The 17,902-nt window shown below is 46.2% G+C and overlaps 1 protein-coding gene across 5 annotated transcripts in view; it reads right to left on the reverse strand.

The window, feature by feature from the left end:
- Nucleotides 1-2,670: 2,670 nt before the first annotated feature.
- The window catches only part of LOC118364896 (junction plakoglobin-like), a 30,011-nt gene continuing 14,779 nt past the window's right edge, over nucleotides 2,671-17,902 (reverse strand). The window contains exons 2-16 of one of the 5 annotated variants that reach the window (XM_052490449.1): nucleotides 12,226-12,281; nucleotides 11,607-11,777; nucleotides 10,756-11,009; nucleotides 8,723-8,961; nucleotides 8,331-8,532; nucleotides 7,819-7,963; nucleotides 7,547-7,650; nucleotides 7,013-7,351; nucleotides 5,947-6,099; nucleotides 5,698-5,817; nucleotides 5,428-5,578; nucleotides 4,365-4,486; nucleotides 3,976-4,018; nucleotides 3,481-3,606; nucleotides 2,671-3,318 (exon numbers count right to left, since the gene is read on the reverse strand). In XM_052490449.1, the coding sequence (XP_052346409.1) occupies nucleotides 3,488-3,606; nucleotides 3,976-4,018; nucleotides 4,365-4,486; nucleotides 5,428-5,578; nucleotides 5,698-5,817; nucleotides 5,947-6,099; nucleotides 7,013-7,351; nucleotides 7,547-7,650; nucleotides 7,819-7,963; nucleotides 8,331-8,532; nucleotides 8,723-8,961; nucleotides 10,756-11,009; nucleotides 11,607-11,777; nucleotides 12,226-12,238 (2,175 nt within the window). In that variant the 5' untranslated portion in view covers nucleotides 12,239-12,281 and the 3' untranslated portion in view covers nucleotides 2,671-3,318; nucleotides 3,481-3,487. Of the gene's footprint in view, nucleotides 3,619-3,975; nucleotides 4,019-4,364; nucleotides 4,487-5,427; nucleotides 5,579-5,697; nucleotides 5,818-5,946; nucleotides 6,100-7,012; nucleotides 7,352-7,546; nucleotides 7,651-7,818; nucleotides 7,964-8,330; nucleotides 8,533-8,722; nucleotides 8,962-10,755; nucleotides 11,010-11,606; nucleotides 11,778-12,225; nucleotides 12,282-14,559; nucleotides 14,579-17,902 lie in introns of those variants that run through there. The other 4 variants (XM_052490447.1, XM_035746696.2, XM_035746697.2 and 1 more) reach the window with 4 other exon arrangements.

Genomic DNA, 17,902 nt, shown 5'->3' on the forward strand with positions numbered 1-17,902 from the left:
CTGTAACATATGGCAAAAAAAAAACGACAGAAATATCCAAAGAGACCAGATAATGCTGAGACATATTCACAACTGGGAAAAGGGCAATCGGATCTCCTATGAAGGAGACCTGGACGAATGTGGCATTGCTGTTACAGAAGCATCAGTGCACTCAGCTCTCCGGAGAGGGGTGCGCCCTCGGCCCTCCGGAGAGGGGTGCGCCCTCGGCCCTCCGGAGAGGGGTGCGCCCTCGGCCCTCCGGAGAGGGGTGCGCCCTCGGCCCCCCGGAGAGGGGTGTGGGTTGTTCCAGGAGAAGGTGTACTGCTTTGTGCATTTCAGCATCCGGAAGTTTCTTGCCACTGTCTGTGTTTGACATTCAACAACGAGAATGTTAACCTCGTGGTTGAACAGGAAACGAGCAGAAATCTTCTAACATCTGAAGAGACGCCTGCAACCATCGTCCACGAGAAAGCAGTGGACAAGGCCTTGGTGTAAAAATGGACACCTGGACTTGTTCTTCTGCCTCCTCCTCCGCCTCTCACTGGAACCCAACCAGACTCTCTTACGGTCCCTACTAACAAAGACTAGAATCAGGTCAGAACAATGGAGGAAACAGTCAAGTACATCAAGGGGAAGCATCAATCTGTTCCACTGTCTGAATGACCATTCTCTAGCGAAAGGAGATCCAAACCTACCTTAGCTCAGGAAGTCTTTCCGAGGCCAAACTCTCACCTGCCCAGTGGTCTGATTTGGCATTCGTGTTGCTGACATCAGAAGAAGAGCTGGATATGATTGACCTAAGGAAATACTGCAAATCAGGTCTTTTGAGGCGTTTTGACTATGATCAAAGCCTCCCGAACAGCTCTGAGTACCTGGTGATTTTAAAAGCTCTTCATTAGATATGATACATTTCCAACGAAACAAAAGGTACATTTTTATTGCATGGAGAGTGTAACACCTCAATGGATTAAAAACCTACAAATATTTTTGTTGATCATGTAAGTAATTCCTCTTCAAACTGAAAGGATGTAACCTCACGGAATGATGCTGTGAGACGCTGGCCTCCGCGCTCAGCTCAAACCTGAGAGAGCTGGATCTGAGTGACAATGACTTGCAGAATTCACGAGTGAAGCTGCTCTCTGCTGGATTGGAAAGTCCAGACTGCAAATTTGAGACACTCCGGTTAGGAAATTCAGTTTGACGTTAAAATGACTAAAGTGAACTAACTCACATTTTAAGCATCAAATGGTTTGTTACTATCTTTTCACTCAGCGTGGATCGAGACGGACCTCGAATGGGTTTTGAGAAGGAGACGGTGTGGATCATGATGCAGAACACTGGATAAAATCTGGCCTAAGAAAATGTGTTGAATTTCTCTCGAAAGCTGCACACACACACAAATGACTCAGTGAGAATACTTGAAAATGTTTCCGTTTGATAGAAAGATTAAATGACAGTGATCAAAAATACTAATCGTGTCCTTCGGTCTCTACATTAGATGCATGTGTAAAGAGGGTCTGAATAGACACAGTTATTGAGAGGAAATGGGAGTGACGGAAAAAATCGTCAGGAGTGGAGCGGTTGGGGACTGTTGGCTTGGACGTAATGACAAATCCCGGAGTTTGCGATGCTTTGACAAGTTACGTCGCCTGCCATAATGCTAGGAGTATTGCTTTCCCTGCTACCTCGTCTTATTTGAACAGAGTAGGAGTGTACCTGGACTGGCTGGCTGGCACGCTGTCCTTCTACAGCGTCTCCTCTGGTACACTGACCCATCTGCGTACATTTTACTCCACATTTTCTGACCCTCTTTTACCCAGGGTTTGGAATGACAGCGTGTGCGTGTCAGGTAGAGCAGCCTCCAATTTGAAACTCAGGCCAGAATTCCATCATTGCAGGTAGTTGATTTTTGCATTGCGGTTTTAGAAGTAGATTTGCGTTGCAGAAATGATACAGAAATCAGTAGTCCCGTACTACCTAGTTTTATCTGAAGCTCTGGTAGGATGTTTTGACCGTTACCACCCCTTCTATATTTATCTGGAGAATTCCTTTGGTCGTCATTGCGGTAACACAATTTCAGTGACCGTAACCAATTAAATAGCATTCATTTTTTTCTGCTCTGCTTCACCTATAGCAAATACAATATTTGGTTTTGTTCAATTTAGGAGTTAAGCGTCCTGAGTGAGACAATTTTAATAATGTTCATCTGTTCATACAATTCTAAAGTGTCCCCAGACCACAGCCTTAAATGACACCTGTAATTTAAGAAATCATTTAGGGTACATGTTGCACATTAATGTAGGCTAATTGAGTATTATAAAATCACGTGCTATAGCCAGGTCTCTGGGCTTGTTGAACTTGTTGCATGGGCTCCGGGTTTCTCAGCAGACCACTAGATGGAGCCACAAACCATTTTATGCAGTGAAAATTCCTCAAAACAATGTGACCGTTTTAGGCTGAGAGACTACTGAAAATGTTCTCGCTAGATAGTGATGCAAGTAACTCCTACCGTCCCATGAAGAGTGGCGGTTCTGACTTCAGCAGAACTAGCTATGTATCATCATTGGATAAAGAGTACTTTCCCTAAATTTGGGTAGGAAAGATTTGCTGTACAGAGCAACAAAAAAACAGTATGGCATTGCCCCAGATATACAGTATTTCCCAGACAGTAAAATCAATACCCAGCCTGCCTGTACTTTAATATATTCTTTATTTTCTTAAACAAAAATTGAAGTAAAAACCTTTTCTGTAGAAAGACAAATTCCTTGTCAGTAGCGTTCCACCTAAGGTTCTTGATTTAGAGCCAGTAGACTCCCCCTATTGGGTTCCCTTCTACTGTGAGAGTCAATGTAAGTATATTACACCACTGAGTCAGTATTGAGTCAGTATTAACTCCTTACTAGCTCATGAATTAACTCATGCAGCCTTTCGAGAAACACAGTTGGAAAAACGTTAACAGCAAATAGTGTTAAAAGAAACCGTTACACAGACAGAAAGCATGTGAGCAGTACAATACACATTGTCCAGTCACCTCTGGCAGTGTTTTCAACTAGCTTTGAAAAAACATTTTAAAAAGGAAGCTACATGATTATCGTCACAAAATAAAATCTCTTTGGCATCGATTACCCACCGAAAAGCGCACAACAACCTTGAAGCGTCCTCGACTAAAAACCGGTGCATCATCAATATTATGCTTAGAAAACAGATGGCAAGCCCTGTTAGAGTCGGAGTCCCACAAGTCCGTGATAATTGCATATACTACATCGAGGTGAGCGGAGACCGATTGACATCCCTCCATTTGAAGGTTCTGTGTGATTGCTTCTTCCTCCCTTCAGTGGTCTGTAGAGAGAACAGCATCTTTATTTAAAAAAAAAAAGTGGTGTGACTTGTTTTTAGAATAATAATAGGTGCATGTAACTAAAGGCTGCTCGGTCTTTTGTGTATCTGCGCGCTTGACAATAAGAGCGAGTGTACATTTGTCTATTGGCTGTATGGACGGACCGTTGTCCTAATAGCGCTCGGCATATCCCGGTTGCCTCATGCCGCCGTTCTGGTACTCGACATCGGACATCCCCATCTCGCCTTCCATGGGCATGTCAGCAGGGTAGTCTACATAATGGGGGTAGCCTGCATCCAGCTCTGAAACACACACACACACACACACACACACACACACACACACACACACACACACACACACACACACACACACACTTAGATCAACACTTTGCAAAACATTAAGTTATCTGGAGATGATACCCTTACTTCAATCATAAAACAGGGGGGGGATTCACTTTTAACATGGTTGAAGTTACATAGATCAATTGCTTTCTCTCTCCTTAATACAGTATAATCATGTCAGAAATTCAAATATAGCAAAGCAATACATTTAACTTTATAGTGACCATCTGGCACATGAACCCACAGAGCCACAGCCAGCGTTCTGTTCTGCCCCATGTCAGTATGAGCACCTTTCTGCCAGAGTGAGTTACTCACCGTCGGCTGCGTAGCCTGCCTCCATGGGGACAGCGTTGTGGGCCTGGGGAGGGGGTCACGAGAGGTGAAAGGTCAAAGTCAAGTCAGCGAGTTGCCCATATATGGACGACAGAAACCGTGACAAACTGCCAACACTGTCACCTCTTTTCTTAACCTGCATTATCTACCTTTTTTCTAAATACAAAATATTACACTGCCATTTTACAGAAACTAAAATACTTCACATGTAACAATCGCCGAAAAATGTAATACATGCATTTTTATCAATGTTAAATTACCGCTCGAAGCAAAGCATTTTCTTCAGTTAAACCGCAATTTGTTATTAGATCCTGCAGTGGCTCCCTCCTCGCCACAGAGGGCGCTAGAGGCCGAGCATAGCTCCCACTCACCATTTCCCAGGCGGCGGGGTCGTGCTTGAACAGGGAGTGCGTGAGCTCCACGGACACACGCTTCTTGTAGTCGGAGTTCTTGTCCTCGGAGATGCGGAAGAGAACGGCGGCTGCGTAGGTGGCTGGGAGGGAGGAGCAAGGTTATCACACAGACATATTGATTGGCTGACACAGTAAGTCAATCTACTCCCAAGTTCTGAGAGGATGTATCAGGGGGAATCAAATGGCTGCAGTGTGCAATGCTACTTCTCAATCCTGGTGTCATTCAACAATTGAGTTAAGAGATCAGATATGACCCAGACTCAATAATGGGTCAATTAAATGCGAGAGAGAGATGAAAACCAGCAGAGACTTACACCCGTTGAGGCTCCACTGGTTTATGGAAATGTAGCCCATTACACAGTCAGACAAAAAAAAAAAACATTCTCTTCCAGGTAAAAACTACCTCTCAAATGGAGCCAAACAACGACCTCTGAATCTATCCGCAAGGCCCTCCAGCGGGTGGTGATGACGGCCCAGTGCATCACTGGTACCGCGCTCCTACCTATTTAGGACATCTACTGGAAACGGTGCCCGAGAAAGGCATGCAGCGTCATCTAGGACGCCACACATCCCATCACGAGCTGTTCTCTCCCTTTCTGTCCAGCAGACGGTATTGGATCACGAGGTCTGATGCCAACAGGCTCAGAGACAGTTTCTAACTACAAGCCGTCAGACTGCTGAACACTTGAACTGGTCTGAGTCTCCGCACCTTGCTACCAGACTTATTATACGGCTACATTTATACACTTGCCCCCCCCCCATCCCCAAAACTTATATTGGACTATAGATTGCGCCTTACTGTATTTTACTTACGCTAAAATGTTTATTCTACTGAACCATTTACTTTGTTTGTATTCGTATTGTTGTTCCATGGTCGAGAAGGAACCCGCAAGTAGGCATTTCGCTGGACGATGTATACCATTCGTGTACCGTACAACTAATAAAAATAAAAACGTGAAACTAGTGACGCATCTATTGCAAATCCTGATTTTTGATGTGGTTTTAAGAGAAGTGGTCTCACCGATGCCCTCGTTGTTGGAGTGCAGCAGCTCCATGAGCGGCGCGGAGGCTCCCTCTGCGTCGATCATCTCCGCAGACTGCTTGTCCAGGGCCAGCTCACACAGAGCCCCCGCTGACACGCGCTTCACGTTCTCCACTGGAGAGTACAGCAGCTAGGTAGGAGGAGGGAGACGATGGTTAACACACACAATCTACAGGAGACATAAGCAGCAGCAGAGATATTGCCGTCTTAAAAGCAAAAAACGTATGAGATTTAAAAAAAAAAGCTTACCTGTACAAAGAGTGGGATGGTCTGCATGCTGGCGATCTCTCCCCTGTTGATGGGGTCTCTGGCCATGATGTGCAGGGCCCCTGTGCATCCCTCCACAATCTCCTCCATCCTCACGCCATCCTGAGAGAGTGCGAGAAAGCAAGAGTCAGTAACAAAAAGAGACTAGGGAGGTTAAGAATAACCGTTGGATACATTTATATACATATATATTTATTTTTTTAAAGTCAATAGATCTGTTTCTACATCTACCTGGTATGTCTGCTGTGCGGCGGAGCCGTGTTTCTGGGCGTCCTGGTGGGCTTTGAGCAGCAGATTGACCAGGCGTGGGATGGCCCCGGCGTCTCTCAGAGGGGTCTGGTTGTCTGGGCACAGTGCCAGGTTACGGATCAGACCAACCACAGCCTGAGGACAAGAGAGAGGCGGGGTTAGAGATGCCATTTTGATTAGTGAGCACAAAGAAAGCAAAATTGTTTTTTGTTAGAGACTGTTAGTTTGACAAATATCACCCATCTCATCATCGTTTACAGTTTCTCTCGCGATGCCATTTCTCTCCCTCTCCCCATTCTCCATGTAGCTTCTTTCTCATCCCTCATTTTCCTTCTTCCATCACAACCTTGTCTTCCTCTTTCCATCTCTCCTTAAGCCTCCTACTTCTCACCTCATAGCGAATTAAGCAGCCGGTTACGTGAATGGTTAGCCCTCTCCCTGGGCAACCATCTGTCAACTGTTCATCTCTCTATCCCACAACCCCTCACTCTTTCTCCCCCGCTCACCTTGGTGACAGGCCAGTAGTAGGGCTGGTTGTCCCTCTATACACCCCTCCATCCTGCCTCTCCTATCCTCTCACCTTGACGACAGGCCAGTAGTAGGGCTGGTTGTCCCTCTATACACCCCTCCATCCTGCCTCTCCTATCCTCTCACCTTGACGACAGGCCAGTAGTAGGGCTGGTTGTCCCTCTATACACCCCTCCATCCTGCCTCTCACCTTGATGACAGGCCAGTAGTAGGGCTGGTTGTCCCTCTATACACCCCTCCATCCTGCCTCTCCTATCCTCTCACCTTGACGACAGGCCAGTAGTAGGGCTGGTTGTCCCTCTATACACCCCTCCATCCTGCCTCTCACCTTGATGACAGGCCAGTAGTAGGGCTGGTTGTCCCTCTATACACCCCTCCATCCTGCCTCTCACCTTGATGACAGGCCAGTAGTAGGGCTGGTTGTCCCTCTATACACCACTCCATCCTGCCTCTCACCTTGACGACAGGCCAGTAGTAGGGCTGGTTGTCCCTCTATACACCCCTCCATCCTGCCTCTCACCTTGATGACAGGCCAGTAGTAGGGCTGGTTGAGCAGCTTGACGATCGCGGGAATGCCATAATGCATGCGCACGGCATTCTGGGCCACCTCGGCGTCGGAGTGGCGCGACGTCAGGTGACGCAGGGCGCACACGGCCGGCTCCGCCACGTCCTCCTTCTCTCCCGCCCTCAGGACGGCGTGGATGAGCGCCTCGATGCCGTTGCCCTGGGTGACCATGGCCTTGTTGCGAGCGTTGTTGCAGGTGAGGTTGGAGAGGATGCCAGTGGAGCAGGTGAGCATGTTGACGTCGTCAGAGCTCAGGAGACCAACGAGAGTCTGAAGGAGACTGTCCAGACCCTCCTAGAGAGAGACAGAGAGTTTAGTTCATCTGTAGTATATTAGTGGTTCTTAAACACATGGCTGTTGCAATAAATAAGAACATTTAGAGTAAATGCAAGTGAGGTTAAAAGGTCAAAGGTTAGGACAAATGAGAGAAGCAGACAGCAGGGTGGAAACAGTCTATATGGCTCTAGGTTGGAAGGTAGGAGTTCTCACCTGTTTCGTGGCGGCGTCAGACAGGTTCCTCAGGGTCCACAGACAGTTCTGCATCAGACGCTGACTGGAGCCTGTCAGGTGCATCCCCAGAGCCTGCATCCCGCCTGACAGAGGGAAACAGAGAGAGGGATAGATCATCTCTTTTCTAACTCCTTTAACTGCAAAATATGTACATCCTTCATAATCTCATAGCATTACAACTGAGGGGGAAAAAATATACAATTTCTATTAATTAGAACCAGTGTCGCTCATTGCAAATCTAATACACTTACCAGCATCCACGATGGCAGGTTTGTTGCTGGGGCAGACAGAGAGAACTTTGAGCACGCGGCTGGTGGTCCACAGGAGCTTCTCATAGCTGTAGTTCCTCATGATGTGGACCAGGCCCTCCGGACCACTGTTAGCCAGGATGATCAGCTGAGAGAGGGATGATGGGGAAAAAGTTTAAACCATATGAATCAAGCAATAGCATTTCTATGAGCAGCAAAGTGTGGACATTCACTTTTAGTCCAGCTCGTGACATGTTTGGATGTGCCCAATTCCTCGTTTTTCCAGTAGGGGTTTAGGCATTACAAGGTTAATGGGAACATCTTCAAAAGGGTCAAAACATGCACTTGCCCATTAAACCACAGGCAAGACATCCCTACCCGGCCACACCTGTCTCATATCCACACATGCTCATAAGCATGCAGTCACAGAATTACTATGGCAGCCACACCCATGCCAACACAGGGCAATCATTCAAACACAGTCATTCACCCCCCAACCCCACCCCCACACACACCTTGCTCTCCTGGTTGCCGTAGGACAGCAGCTGCAGGCAGTCGGTGGTGATGGCCAGGAACTTGGGGTTGCTCTTCTTCAGCAGAGGCACCATTCGCTGCAGTCCGTCGGCCAGGCGCACCGCCATCTTGGCTCCCTCCTGGTGCAGTAGCAGGTTGTGGAGGGTGGTGATGGCATAGAACAGCACAGACTCCATGGGAGAACTGACAGAGGGAGAGAGTTACCGTAAGGATTTCCAGAGATCAACATAGTAAGACTCATAATGAACTGTCAAATGCCTTGTCAATAGAAGGCCACAAAATAAAAAAAGGCCACAAAATAAGGGAGTTGCGAGAATGAGAGGAAGAGAGGATGAGAAGATGCACTCCCACACGCAGTCCCTCAGACTCCTACCTGAGCATGCGGACCAGGGCAGGGATGCCCCCGCACTTGAAGATGGAGAGCAGGCCCTCTCTCTGGTGGGACAGGTTGTGGAGGATGCTGGCTGTAGCCCGGGCTGTCTCCATGTCCCCGGTGTTCTGCATGGCCCGCACCACCGCCGCCACCATCTGGGGGGACGCCATCAGCGCCCGGCGAGACGCCTCCTTGCGGGTCAGCTGGTTGACGATCAGGGAGGCTTTGTTGACTACCACCTGGAAGACCGTAGAGGGGGGTTTGGTTCGTTTGAATGGAGGGGAAAATGCAGAGATATTGACTATTGGAGAAGTACAGCAATGTGAATGAATGACAGCCAGGTTGACTACCACCTGTGATTACTAGTGGTAAATAACATGAACGAATGAGTGATTGAACGAATCAATGTCTAAATGACAAGGGTGGATTGAAAGCTAGATGCTGAGGGTAGATAAAAGAAACATGCATAGCAGGTTTGTGCTCTTTTCAGAATTGAAGATGCCTCAAATTCCAATTCAACTGAAGTAGTAAACATGGTTCAGAATTGCAATTCAAATGAATTCAAGGAAATTCAAATTAAAATAATGCCTCTTCTATTCTATAATGGTGTAGTCAAATGTACGGTTGAGGTCGGAAGTTTACATACACCTTAGCCAAATACATTTAAACTCCGTTGTTCACAATTCCTGACATTTAATCCTAGTAAAAATTCCCTGTCTTAGGTCAGTTAGGATCAACACTTTATTTTAAGAATGACATGTCAGAATAATAGTAGAGAGAATTATTTATTTCAGCTTTTATTTCTTTCGTCACATTCCCAGTGGGTCAGAAGGTTTCGTACACTCAATTAGTATTTGGTAGCATTGCCTTTACATTGTTGATCTTGGGTCAAATGTTTTGGGTAGCCTTCCACAAGCTTCCTACAATAAGTTGGGTGAATTTTGGCCAATTCCTCCTGACAAAGCTGGTGTAACTGAGTCAGGTTTGTCAGCCTCCTTGCTCGCACACACTTTTTAAATTCTATTCGCAGATTTTCTATAGGATTGAGGTGAGGGCTTCGTGTTGGCCACCGATACCTTGACTTTGTTGTCCTTAAGCCATTTTGCCACAATTTTGGAAGTATGCTTGGGGTCATTGTCCATTTGGAAGATCCATTTGTGACCAAGCTGTAACTTCCTGACAAATGTCTTGAGTTGTTGCTTCAATATAGCCACATAATTTTCCTCCGTCATGATGCCATCTATTTGTGAAGTGCACCAGTCCCTCCTGCAGCAAAGCACCCCCACAACAGGATGCTGCCACCCCCGTGCTTCACGGTGTTCTTTGGCTTGCAAGCCTCCGCCCTTTTCCTCCAAACATAACGATGGTCATTATGGCCGAACAGTTCTATTTTTGTTTCATCAGACCAGAGGACACTTCTCCAAAAAGTACAATCTTTGTCCCCATGTGCAGTTGCGAACCATAGTCTGGCTTTTTATTGAGGTTTTGGAGCAGTGGCTTCTTCCTTGCTGAGCTGCCTTTTATGTCGATATAGGACTCATTTTTACTGTGGATATAGATTATTTTGTACCCGTTTCCTCCAGCATCTTCACAAGGTCTTTTGTTGTTGTTCTGGGATTGATTTGCACTTTTTGCACCAAAGTACATTCATCTCTAGGAGACAGAATGCGTCTCCTTCCTGAGCGGTATGATGTCCACGTGGTCCCATGGTGTTTATACTTGCTTACTATTGTTTGTACATATGAAAGTGATACCTCCAGGCTTTTGGAAATTGCTCCCAAGGTCTACAAAAATATTTTTGAGGTCTTGGCTGATTTTTGGGGATTTTCCCATGATGTCAAGCAAAGAGGCACTGAGTTTGAAGGTAGGCCTTGAAATACATCCAGTGGTCCACCTCCAATTGAGTCAAATTATGTCAATTAGCCTATTAGAAGCTTCTAAAGCCATGACATCATTTTCTGGAATTTTCCAAGCTGTTTAAAAGGCACAGTCAAAGACGCAAAGACAGACGTATCAAACAACCCGTACTGTACCTGGTCCTCATCGTTGAGCAGCTTGGTGAGCTCGGGGATGGCGCGCGTGGCCAGCTCGGCGTCGTCCTGGTAGTTGATGAGGTGGACGATGGCCGTCTTGAGGAGCTGCGAGGGCTCGGCCAGCCGCTGGACGTTGGTCATCTGGGACGGGTCAGTCTGGGTGGACAGGATGGTCGTGCCCTCCATCACCGTCTCTGGGAACATGGCCGCCCGGACACGCTGGGCCCGGGTCAGGGCATACTGAGACTCCACTTCTACAGGGAGGGGGGGGGAGGAGAATGCTGTGGTTTGTATTTTTAGATGTTGGGTTTGAATGATAGTTTAGTATTAAGCAGTAATAAGGTGTGTGTGTGTTTTAACTCCATGGTCCTAAGTGACACAGTGCATGTTTGCAGCAGGTTGTATTTTTGAATGTTTCTTTATGTCAATTTGAGCGCGTGTACTCAAAACACTAAACTGAGCGCGTGTACTCAAAACACTAAACTGAGCGCGTGTACTCAAAACACTAAACTGAGCGCGTGTACTCAAAACACTAAACTGAGCGCGTGTACTCAAAACACTAAACTGAGCGCGTGTACTCAAAACACTAAACTGAGCGCGTGTACTCAAAACACTAAACTGAGCGCGTGTACTCAAAACACTAAACTGAGCGCGTGTACTCAAAACACTAAACTGAGCGCGTGTACTCAAAACACTAAACTGAGCGCGTGTACTCAAAAACACTAAACTGAGCGCGTGTACTCAAAAACACTAAACTGAGCGCGTGTACTCAAAACACTAAACTGAGCGCGTGTACTCAAAACACTAAACTGAGCGCGTGTACTCAAAACACTAAACTGAGCGCGTCTCACCAGCAGGGTTCTCTGAGACGACGGTGGTGGTGACGGTGCTGTACTGCTTGGTGCTGTACTCGGTCCCGTCGTCATCGGTCCTCACTGTGGTGGCTCCTGACTGGATCCCAGAGTCCCCGGCGTAGTAGGTCTGCTGCCACTCTTTCACCTTCACCCTCCCCTCATTGCCCACTACGGAGGGAAGGAGGGCAGAGAGGTTAGACTGGAAGTGCACTTTGAAGTTATATATTATCCATGTTCAACACACTTGTTAGTGCCCTCAGGGCGCGCCCACTACAGAGGGAAAGAGGGGATATCTATGTGGTTATTATGGACTGCACTTAGAATAATAGCTGACACTCTTGTTAACGCACTAGGAGGGAGAGCAAAGAGGGGTTACTAGAGACAACACTGCACTTGGAAGTGACCTATTATGCATCTAACATGCTTGTTAATTGCACTAAGGGGAAGACATTGTGTTCAGTTGAACAAAGGAGAGGAAGGAATATGAGGGAGAGGAGGAATTAAGAGAAGAGGAAGGTGATAGCCAAGAAGAGGAAGAAAACAAAGGAGGAAATCTAAAAAATAAAAATAAAGGTTGTGAAAGGGGGAGAACAATATAGCCAGATTATGAACCCACTCTGCATTTCCATGGTGGCCTCCTGGGCTCAAACCAACAACAATGGAGGAGAAGACCTGAAAGACAAAAAAAAAGAGAACATTTAGAGAATTATTTTATCTTCCACATTTTGCCGCAAATTACAATCATACCACTCAATTATTTTACAGTTTGCCGTCTTTATTCTTTTAACCTGTCTTTTAAAAAAAAGAGGTAAATATTAATTAGGCCGTTAGTTAAAATACATCTTATTTCATACTCTCTCCCCCAGGTAAGAGTACAGATAGGTGAATGAATGCCCTCCCTCTGAACAGTGCCAGAAATGACAACACCGAATCAACAGCAAAGGCTGCTGGGATAGGAGCGGAGGGGGCAGAGAGACAGCTGCAGGACAGGAATGCCAACTGCTAAGCCCCCGCGGCCTTTAACCCCGGGCTGAGCCTCCGCCTATACATACGGCTGTGGGAGCTAGACACCTGCCTGCCTGCCGGCTGCTGACTGACAGTATCAGCTCCCAGAACCCGCTAGACGGGTTTCTCATGTGTGAGAAAGTAAGTAGTCATTCATACACACCCTATTCCTCCTAAGAGAACACCTTTATGGTGAACACACACACACAGTTCCTCCTCAAAACGCCACTCCTCCTTCACCTGTAAATACAGGTCCAACGCTTTATAGCATTTATCACTGGCTGATTTAACCATTTCAAAACCCTCCCACCTAAGTTCTTTTTCAATCCTTATCAAGTCATTTTTCCTGGCAGTATCTCTCTCTCTCTCTCTCTCTCACCTTGGCGCAGCAGAGGTGGATGCAGATTAATGCAGCCCTCCGCACCTCTCTGATTCAGAGGGGTTGGGTTAAATGCGGAAGACACAACTGACTAGGTTTTTATTTTTATTTTTAATTTATTTTAATTTTATTTACAACAAATCAATACATAAAGCACATGAGGGAACACAAGCATACATAAATTACAAACAATGGACAATCGAGCTAGGGGGTACAATATCACATTACAATTACACAAGGACCTTAAGGGACATGCATATACTTACAATTCTAACAGCTTTTTTGTTAGTAGAGCATTTAACCGTCTTAAAATACAGTTCAATTTATTTTTGTACACAACTGACTAGGTGTTCCCCGTTCCCTCCTGAAGTATCGTCATACGGATACAGTGCATTCCTTCTGCCGTGTTGGTTTGGACCCGACCTACTCTTCCTCAGTTGGCCCAACATGGCTTATCATTATGAAGCATTTAAATGCCGACTCATTATGTTGCAGCCATGCTAGCTCTCCATTAACATTACATGGGGATATTAAAACCCAATGCCATCTAACTGAATGTCTGGAATTAGACCAATAATTCTAAAAGTTTCTTACAATTAAATGCATTTTTTTACTTTTTCTGTTTGGAGCCATTTTCCCAACGAGCAAAGGCCAAGTGAGAGTGAGTGTGTGTGTGTCTCACATTCCTAATTCTGATGGTCTTCAGACTCAAAATAACCTCTGGTGCAGGAGAGAGCTGGTTGGAGGATGACCCACATCCACTCCTCAATATAAAACACTCAGTTTCACTGTGAACAAAACGTCACGATTTCTACACTCAACCCACCGCTCACTCAACACATGATCAATGATGGCTCGCTCATTGCAGTTAAAAGCATTGGGAGTGGCACGTGATGTTAGTGGCCACTCTACAATGTCACCAGTGTGTGGTTCAGATGTTTGCGGTGATGGGAGTTACTGTGACTGAAGGGATGGGATTCTTTGCTGGGCACAGCCATTACTGACATGCTGTGTGTGTGTAAACTGGATAGGATTGTGGGAGAGTCCGTGGGACGCATGCATGATACAAGAGTCAGGCTGTTTAGAGCCATTCTCCCAAAGAGCAAAAGCCAAGTGTGTGAGAGTGTGTCAACCCGTTTCTGTTTACGCGCATCTCATTTTTCATATGCATGAATGTAGCAGCTTGAGACGTCACACAATTCCACACGAATGCGCCATTCGTCCAAGATCAGCTAAGATGAACGATGCAGAAATCTTTTTTAAGTCGATGTTGCACTGCTATTCCTTACTCATACGAGAGTGGGTATTCATTTGACGCTTTTAAACCATTAGATTTACCTGCCTATTTCTAGACTCAGGCCGAAAATACATACAATATGAAATACTTCCTATGGGAGGCATGACAGAGAGTCGCCTACAGATTCACTTGATATTGCCGTCACCGGAAAAGCCTGACAAAATGTGTTTGTTTCCAAATATATGCAGCTATGGAAATGAGGTGGAGGGTTGGACTGACTACCGTACGGCAGGATGACAGGAATGAAGGAAAGCGGATCTACTTCTCACCTTGTAGTAGCTAGGAGAGAATGTGGCGAGCCGTGACAGCATGTTGTCCCCCGGGCGTGTTTGCACATGATGGGCGATGCACTAAATTCCTGGCTACCGCTGCCTGTCCTCGTATGCAACCCAGGTACTGCATTTGCATACATGTGATTATGACCTAATACAGTCAACATGTATCTATGAGCGTTACTATGCAAAAGCATATTCGTTTAATCTCATAGGACTTTTTTTAAACATCTAAATTGTCATCCCTCTGGAAATCACATTTAACTCATTGTTATTTTATGCCGCTCCGAAGTATTTTTTTTTGTACGTGAGAGAGGGGTAGCACTACTGTACCAGCGTGCATAACAATCCTGGTCTGAAATGAGCCTGGAGCTGCTCTGTGGGTCTGTCAAGCCGTGAGCCTGTTACTGATGTGAGTGATCGTAGCACACCCTCCTTCCTGTGTTAGCCCCGGGGCTCAGAATGGGGGATGTGTGTGTGTGTGTGTGTGTTTAATGTTTCAACCTCTAGAACTGGAGAGTTGTCATGTGTTTCCCACAGAGACCAGGAGTGTAGTGGAGATGCCCGTATAATTGTGTATTTCTCACTAATGACCTTCCTGCGTTTCCCCCCCCCAGGGTTCAGAGAGAAATTACATTGGTGTGTCTGTTATTCTAGACCCTCCACCCAGAGAGCCCTCATGCATACTTATCTCACTAGCATTTGGAACAACAGACTGGTGAGTCACAGAAAAGTCACCATGTTGCCATGGGAGTGTCAGTGTGTGTGTAGTATGCATAGGTGTCACTCTAGGCCCTTAAGGAGGTACGTGTGCCCATCTGAGCTCCATTGAGAACAGTCGAGTCACAGCCCAGTCAGCAAGCTACCTGACCTATGGGGGTTCACAGTGAACGGGGCGTTGGCCAAGAGGCATTTCTGTCTGAGCTTGCAGCTACACGTTACAGCTACAAGCTTACTCATCATGGACACAGAACATGTCTCCCACCTCTCCTACTCCCCATTTCTCTCTCGCTCTGTGTTAAAAGAGGTGTGGCACGCATTTCTCCTTTTCCCAAGCTTGGGAGTGTCTTGTCCTTTCAACTGTACCAATTACCATTAGATAATAATGAATTAGATGACATTGAAAAATAATGTCAAAATAGTAGGTATGCAGTCTATCCTGGTACCACACGCTTATATATATATTTTTTTTTGTGTGTGTGAATCTGTGGCAGTGTTCTCCTGGGCAAGGCAGTGGGTTCAGACAATGAGTTCCGATTTAATTGTTGCACTGTTGCGACACACCCCACATCGCCTTAGTAACAAAGACTTCAGTCACTCACACACACACACTATACTGTTGACTATCTAGTCTATCAACTCTTCCTGGTTGTCCAATCAATCTTATTCTCACTTGCGTTTTTTGTAACACTGCAAACAGCCTCGGCAGTTTTGACCCTGACTGTACCAGACTGTAGATGGCTATGGTGATAAAGTTATGATATGATAGCAGAGAAGAACAGATAGGAGAGAAAGAGAGAGAGCGAGGGAGGCATGTTGAGTGTGTTTCTACAGTGTTCTGGGTGCTGGTAAAACATCAACAGAACTTGTGGCTCCTTCATCAAATCCCCCCCATTAGGAAATGAAAAGTACAGATTCCTTGAGCTGTGTTGACCACAAGTTAAAAGTGGTAGTAGTATTGCAATATGTCGTCTGCTGACAGAACGCCACTGTGTATACCTGAACACTGTTGCATCGTGGGTAGTGACCAGGAACTGCTGTTGGATTGCATGGTGTGTACATCGGGGTGGACTTTGCTCCTCGGCCCTGCATTCTAAGTAGTGTGGTTAGGTTAATGACCGATGGACTCACTCCCTCACTTCCTCCTGTACCTTGACCCATTATTATTCAGCGCTGTACTAGGAGCTATACTTTCCTTTTCCAAACCCCTGCCCTGGCCACCCCCTGACAGGTGTCTTCACTGACATTTTCAACATGTCCCTGATTGAGTCTGTAATTCCAACATGTTTCAAGCAGACCACCATAGTCCCTGTGCCCAAGAAGGCAACCTGCCTAAATGACTACAGACCCGTAGCACTTTATCACCATAGCCATCTAGCCATGAAGTGCTTTGAAAGGCTGGTAATGGCTCACATCAACACCATTAACCCAGAAACCATAGTCCCACTCCAATTTGCATACCGCCCAAACAGATCCACAGATGATGCAATCTCTATTGCACTCCACACTGCCCTTTCCCACCTGGACAAAAGGAACACTTATGTGAGAATGCTATTCATTGACTACAGCTCAGCGTTCAACACCGTAGTGCCTTCAAAGCTCATCACTAAGCTAAGGATCCTGGGACTAAACAACTCCCTCTGCAACTGGATCCTGGACTTCCTGACGGGCCGCCCCCAGGTGGTGAGGGTAGGTAGCAACATCTGCCATGCTGATCCTCAACACTGGAGTCCCCCAGGGGTACATACTCAGTCCCCACCTGTACTCCCTGTTCACCTACGACTGCATGGCCAGGCACAACTCCAACACCATCATTACGTTTGCAGGAGGTCAGAGACCTGGCCGGGTGGTGCCAGAATAACAACCTATCCCTCAATGTAACCAAGACTAAGGAGATGATTGTGGACGACAGGAAAAGGAGGACCGAGCATGCCCCCATTCTCATCGACGGCACTGTAGTGGAGCAGGTTGAGAGCTTCAAGATCCTTGGTGTCCACATCACCAAACTAGAATGGTCAAAACACACCAAAACCGTCATGACAGTCTAATAAGGTTTGGCATGGGTCCGGAGATCCTCAAAAGGTTCTACAGCTGCAACATCGAGAGCATCCTGACTAGAGGTTGGCCGATTAATTATGGCCGATTTCAAGTTAACAATCGGTAGTCTGCACTTTCGGACGTCAATTGCATTCCATGAGGAAACTGCGTGGCAGGCTTGACCACCTGTTATGCAAGTGCAGCAAGGAGCCAAGGTAAGTTACTAGCTAGCATTAAACATATCTTGTAAAAAAACTAACCTTCACATAAATCACTAGTTAACTACACATGGTTGATGATATTACTAGGTTAACTAGCTTGTCCTGCGTTGCATGTAATCAATGCCGTGCCGGTTAATTTATCATCGAATCACAGCCTACTATGCCAAACGGGGGGATGATTTCACAAAAGCGCAAATGTTGCATGAATGTACCTAACGATAAACATCAATGCCTTTCTTAAAATCAATACACTGAAGTATATATTTTTAAACCTGCATATTTAGTTAAAATAAATTCATGTTAGCAGGCAATATTAAGTAGGGAAAGTCGTCACTTCTCTTTGTTCATTGCACGCACAGTCA

This window comes from Oncorhynchus keta, chromosome 32 (genome assembly GCF_023373465.1).
Source record: "Oncorhynchus keta strain PuntledgeMale-10-30-2019 chromosome 32, Oket_V2, whole genome shotgun sequence".
In the NCBI taxonomy this organism is placed as follows: Eukaryota; Metazoa; Chordata; class Actinopteri; order Salmoniformes; family Salmonidae; genus Oncorhynchus; species Oncorhynchus keta.